The following is a 6,547-nucleotide window of genomic DNA, read 5'->3' as shown; positions in this document are numbered from 1 at the left end:
TCACAAACTATCGCAATACACATCCAAAGTCACATCGAGGAACAATCAACTTTCGTCATCGGGTAACGCCGTGTATAGATGTGTAAAATGAGGGTTCAGATCACGGTCTTACATACAGGTCTGGAAATTCTGATGGTGGGGGTGACTCACTTCTTGAGTTTTCTTTCAATAATTCTTAGATTGGCCGCAAGGGTCGCTGAGCCTAGTAGGGTCACCCGTATCACCTGTGAGCGACAGAGATAGAAAAAATTTCTCTCTGTTGGCGCAAGCGCGCTACAGCCTAGTAACGAAATTTGAGGTTCTGTAACTCAGCCCTACTAGATAGTATCGACGCAGTGCCGAAACTGTAAACTATAAATTGATTCAATATCTGAGTCACTCCTAGCCTACCCCCTCCAATGGAGTTTCCAGACCTGTATGTAAGACCGTGGTTCAGGTCCCGACCAATCATGGCCGCGTATCAACCGACGGTCTGTAAGTTAATGCGGAAAACGGCACATGGAAACAAAGCCGTTGAAAGTCGTGTACTGTTAAATCAGTCAAATCAAATATCAAGTTCTTTCAAAGCCATTATAAAAACTAATTACGATTAATCTCCAATTCTATCCTTCTCGCTCATCAATTTCGCATGGCGCTCTCCTCCGTCCTTCCTATGATATTTCGATTTCACGTTTGCCACCTTTTTCTTGGATTTAAAGTCGGTCGAGGTTAGAATTGCAATTACTCAGTTTTCACTGGTTTTATCTCACTTCAAATGCGTATATTACGAGTTTACGGAATATGTATATAGTACGGAGGTTTATAGGTTGCGATCGGCGCCCTTCCTTTTTACATTTTACAGCGAAAATTGCATTCTTTCCGAAGAGGCGCTTGAATCGCATTAAGACAATTCTATTTACATTACTTCAAAACTGGGGACAAGTTTCATCGCATAGTGTTGCCTCCTTTCTACTACTCCGTGTTTCGATATTAGCTCCCAGTGCTATCATCAATCTTTCATCTCTGTTGCGCTGCCTAGTTTATCGGTTAGTCTGGCTCTGTCCTAGGGAGTTTTTAGCACAGCTGGAGAATATCGGAACGCACTCATACTGATCTGGTATGAGGTGGTCTGAAGTTTCGGAACCCAACCCTATGGAGAAGTAGTAGTACTACGTGGTAACATGATTGATGCGTATGGTGTGGTGTCGACCAGCCTTGAAAATGGATTCGCATGAAGGCTTTTGGTAGATACGTCAACAGTAAATGGCTGATCATGCCAAGCGGTAAAATAAATTCTTGAATACATATTTATACTTGAAAAAATTATGTGGCATTTCAAGTGATAATGACATTGCTATTATAATGTAGAACACGAGGCGTGGGAATTTCGAAACTGCGGAAATACCTGTCGGTGACTGGCTTCAGTCAAGGAACTTACCTTTTCTTCAGATCGTCGATGACCCGGCGTTATCTTCGATATATTTTACCATCGAGGACGCGTCATGCCAACTGCAGACAGTTTTTAACAACTTTCGCAGAAAATAAAAAGAGAAGGAAAAAATAGCAAAAAAAGAAAGCAACCTTCACATCATTCATGGCGGATGTGCCGCAGCGTGTACGTACAAAATACGAGAAAGTGTTCTGAACCAATTCAGCATTGACCCTGAAAGAAATGTAACAAAAATCAGCCAGTCACACGATGCAGGAGGACTTTTTCCCCGCGGCTGAAAAAATACTTTCTGACATCGAGATTGTGTTGCAGAAGGATCCGAATCTGTGAGTTTTGGGACCAATATGGGCGGGGTTTTCGAATATTCTTACAGTCAGACAAACAGGATTTATTCGTTGTACAGAAAATCCGAGTTTTTTTTATGCATTTCATCCATATCATGCGGACTATATCTGTTTTTACGTGTACCCAGCACTATCGGTATGTCACTGTAAACGAGCTTGCACATATGTATGTACATAATTATGTAAATTTATACACCTACTATTGACAGTACAAAGTTGCTTCTAGATTATTTTGTGTTAATCTTCGTCTATATCTCTTGCTGTATGCTTTTTAAATCTGGCACAGCGGAAGTGTCACAGATTAGTATGCATTAATATCCAGGAATTGTTCAATCACCAAAAGTTTGAAATAGAATCCATCTCTACAGCCTCAAAACTCATATGATATTGCATGCAATTCATTTCAAGACTTCATTCCCCCATTATTTTGTTTTCTCTACTAAAATGCTTTGAGTTCAAAATTTAATCAATTAAAATTACGAGTTTGGAATAAAGTCATAATAATGTGTGCAAAAAGTTCTGTTACAAAAGTTCTACGATTTGCCAGTGAGTTTCCAAAATTTTATTCAGCAAGAAAAAATTTTCAACATCAAGTCCACTTTTGACTTCAGATCTATGTAAATGACCTGTGATAGACAAAATGCATATTTCTTAGTCTCTTGGTAAATTGATGTTGTTATTATCTAATGTTTTAGCGATAAAATGTCACAGATGGTGTTGTAATTTTTTAAAATGCCCCTATAACTCAATACACTCCATGTCATTATTGGTATCTCCATCTCCTAAGGAAAATCTCACAGTTGTGTCACCATTACCTACCCATTTCGACAAACATTGTGACATTTTTATTTGAAGAATGGACTGATGATGTAATCTTTCTAATGTTATTAACAAATGTACTTTTGTAATTTAGATTTGCAGATGTCAAATTTTTCCAATCTTCCTCAACAGATTTTTTAAATAAAATTCGAATTGATTAATTTTCCTTCTATTGTATCCTGATTTTATTTCACTCGATGCTAGAATTCGTAAATTTTACTGAGTGTCCCAGATAGACGGTCCAATTTCAAAATATGACATAAAAAATAGTATTATTTTCGAATAACCAGCAATTTAGAAAGTATATGCAAATTTGCAAATGCTGTTTATACGGCGTCCAGGCAATATCTTTGGAACCCTTCTTGCAAATCATTCTTGAAATCCATATTTCGCAGTATGCAATATTGGAACATTCATTTTTATAATGCATTAGAAAATTGATGCCAATATTTGAAACCTGCTTATTTTTCTTTACCGAAAAGTGAATATATCATCATTAATGTTTGGCAGGATCGGCTTCGAAATAATACCTGCGGTGGACAACGAGAACAAATCACCAGTGCTTCATGCTGATAATTCTCTAGGCCTAGCTTCATGGAGTGTGAAACCGCTATACCGTTACACATACAATCGACTGCTCGAATTGCGTCAGAATCGCAATAAAAGGGAGGATCCGAGTACTGTTTCCCGATGGCTACTAGGTGCATTGTTGTTGAATCCTGACGTAACAACGTTTTGGAACATGCGGCGAGAACTTGTGAGGAATGGAAGACTTGAGTGGAAAGGTGAACTACACTTCGTTGCGGTTGTTCTGTACTACAAAGCAAAATGCTTCGAAGCGTTCGCTTACAGGCGTTGGCTTCTCCAATTCGCGTTTAGTAGTGCTAACACACTTGAAACGTTGGATGTTGAAAGACTGCTGAAAAACGAAGTGGACATTTCCTCGATGTCCGCTGATAGATACGCAAACAACTATCACGCCTGGAATCATCGCGAGTACATTGTTACCACCTTCGCCATATATTCTCCATGTACTTTTGCCTCATTTTTAGAGTCAGAATGGCTGACTTCGGGAAAATGGTGCAGTCTCCACATATCCGACTACAGCGGGTTTGCTTATCGACAATTTTTGATGAAGAGGCTTCTCCAGGCTGATGACGAATTCACTCATATAACCAGGCAAGAAATGAAATTCAGGGAAACCATCGCCAAATTTGTTAAACTTGAAGATACCGCTCATATTTTGACTGCTCCATGTTATCAAGTTTTAAACTATTTGCACGCCACCCCTGGTCACCAAAATCGCCACAACACTGACTATCTTTCTATCCTCACCGGTCTCTCATATTGGGCTGAAGAATGTATGTTTAACGAAGAATTGCTCAATCTCTATCCAGGTCATGAGTCTTTTTGGTATCACAGAAGGTTTCTTTCTCATCTCTTGGTTGTCATGAGCAAGTCATACGAGAGATATTCTTATTATAAAACAGAACTGATCGATAAAAATTTACACCGACTTTTGGGCGGTGAAGGAGACGGATCTGAAACTCTGGAATTTCACCGCAGAGCACAGAGTCCGTTGGAATCCGCGTACCGGAAGCGGAATTCGGATGTAATTGCGAGAGCTAGAGAAGTCGGCGGTCACCAAAACATCATGGGCGAAAGATTTGCTAGGTTTTTAACGAGCTCTGGTTTAGAATTGTGAATTTTTAAGCTGTTTCGATTTTTCTAGGAAAATGATACTTATTGAACCTACAGTACTGGTGTACCCTTATTGTATGTTTATGTATTTGGTGTGTAACAGGCCTATGTGATTAATCGATTTATTGTAAAACCGATTAATTGATGACACGTAAAAAAGATCAAGTAAAGCGCCGGAAATTCATTGGAAAACGTTTAAATCGATTTTTTCAAAAAGAAATTTTTATTCCAAGTCTACGATTAGTTGATTAAACGCACAGCCTTGGTGTGTAAGCTATCCGCGTCTAAGTAAGATTGCGTCAATGGGGTAGTGGGGCAGCTGTTTTCATTGCATCTTATACCTATGCAGGTATGTTCAACTTCCATGAAAAGGTGTAGAGAAACGGTCGTTTAATCAAATAACGTTATTTGATTATCGTGTAATAAAGGAAATTGCAATTTTTGTTAAACATGTATGTACGTATCTAATTACCTTCGCTGAATGTGGACGAATGTTACTGTTGTGCGTATATTTAAATTGTTTCAAGTTTACCAAAGTTACCTGGCCAAGGTGGTTGCCTAAGGGATGAGCTGATTTTATGACTGGCATATTGATAAGTTCCCTAATCACGGTTTATAGATAGTATAGAGGGTAGCCTTTATTAGAGTTGTATATTTTAAATAAACTGTAAAAATTTATATGCATATTAATTGGATACTTCCATTATTGACATACATGTATAAATCTCACGCGCCCATTTTGATTATTATAGTGAAAAAAATATCTGATCAAATAATTATGCATACAATACAGAGACCCAAAAACCATTTATGAGAACATAGTTGTGAGTATTATATTAACTATGACAATAATTTGTTTATTAGTTAAAAATATATGTCTTACGAATGTGTATACGAATTCTGGGGATTCGCATTTGAAATAAGTGGATAATTTGGTCGATCTTTTTTGGGCCTAAGAACGCGGCTTAAGAACTTCTCGCTAGGGTGCGTTTCGAGTCCATAGAACATTAACGGGTGAAATACAATTTTTTTTTTGCTCTTATATTATAATTCGAGAACTATATCACCTATGAAATACAAAATTTGTTCAATCTTGAGTCAAGAAATGCCCCGTCAATTGAAACCAAATCATCCTAGTCCCTTTATTCGTTCTCCAGATACCGTCGGACAAAGTATTGATCACACACACACAACTAGCGTCCATTCGAAAATCCATTGTATGTATTAACTTCCCTGAATCTTTCTTTCCTGCGGAAAAACGAAGTGGGAAGATAAAAAAAAATAGGACATTACTTTTGAACCCGCCTATCAGTTGCTCGTATCCAAAATACGGGTTTCCTATTTAAAATTGGACATGATACTTGCGAAATCTGAAAAATGGCCCATTCCTCTGTCCCTCTTGAAACCTTCCGACTTTTGTGAAACATCTTCGTTTCTAAGATATTCGTCTTAGGCGATTAAACCTACCCACCCTGTATAATTGACATACTTCGCTCCATATTTTTTGTACGATTTTGCTACAGCAGTTCACAAACTGCATCGATCGAAACTTTGCCCGAAGAATCCTCGTGATTACATCCCGGTGGCCTACTCTGCATACTCGGCAGTATCTTCCGTATTTTTCCACAGCCCTCAGGCTTTGCGGAACTTGACTTTGACAGCAACATCAAGCACCATTTCATTGTCTATGATCTTGTATAATTTCCAACAACATATAGTGGGATAGTTCCAACATGGCAATGAATTGGAACGGCTCGTGTCTGCCATGGGCCATACCGAGGGGGTATTCACTAATGGATCGGGTGACTAGCGATTGCAATGATTTCAATTTATTTCAAACGATTTTAAAGTGACTACTTTCCAAAGCGGTTACAACAAGTGAATACCCCCTTGGGCCATACCCATTTACGGCTAGTTCCGCATTTGTCTGATTTGTTGGTTTTCTTGTAATTTCTGTTTTTTGTCGTATATTTGTCCCGAGCTAGATCCATGGGTTCACGAAATTTCGCGTATTTCAATACGATGGCGATCATTCGCATAACAAAAATGAATCTTATATAGTACTACTTCGTTAAAACAGAATTTCCCCTTCGTTTCGCTTGAGCAAGTTTTATAGCTTCCACCACTCATCTGTGTACCTGAGGTCCCCTAACTTTCGCTCGGACTCCTCGTTATAAGCGACGAACGATCGCGTGAATCATACATATTTACACACCAGATTCATGTACAGAACTGTGATTCTCTTAAAACGAGG

The 6,547-nt window shown here is 38.6% G+C and overlaps 1 protein-coding gene across 1 annotated transcript; it reads left to right on the top strand.

Annotated features, from left to right (window-relative positions):
• Positions 1-1,112: 1,112 nt before the first annotated feature.
• Positions 1,113-4,977, top strand: LOC124300345 (protein prenyltransferase alpha subunit repeat-containing protein 1). Its single transcript, XM_046754319.1, has 3 exons — positions 1,113-1,262; positions 1,348-1,755; positions 3,103-4,977. The coding sequence occupies exons 2-3, from the start codon at positions 1,679-1,681 to the stop codon at positions 4,295-4,297; spliced, it is 1,272 nt and encodes a 423-aa protein (XP_046610275.1). The 5' UTR covers positions 1,113-1,262; positions 1,348-1,678; the 3' UTR covers positions 4,298-4,977.
• The last annotated feature ends 1,570 nt before the right edge of the window (positions 4,978-6,547 follow it).

The sequence above is a fragment of the Neodiprion virginianus genome, chromosome 3, assembly GCF_021901495.1.
Source record: "Neodiprion virginianus isolate iyNeoVirg1 chromosome 3, iyNeoVirg1.1, whole genome shotgun sequence".
NCBI classification, from domain to species: domain Eukaryota; kingdom Metazoa; phylum Arthropoda; class Insecta; order Hymenoptera; family Diprionidae; genus Neodiprion; species Neodiprion virginianus.
The sequence above is the reverse complement of the archived record's forward strand: the minus strand, read 5'-3'. Positions and strand labels throughout refer to the sequence as shown.

What these genes read in the sequence shown, in the direction of transcription:
- LOC124300345 (XM_046754319.1), top strand. Translation starts at nt 1,679, where the DNA reads ATGCAGGAGGACTTTTTCCCCGCGGCTGAAAAAATACTTTCTGACATC. An exon ending in TTGCAGAAGGATCCGAATCT is followed by an intron (nt 1,756 to 3,102) that starts GTGAGTTTTGGG and finishes AATGTTTGGCAG; the next exon opens with GATCGGCTTCGAAATAATAC.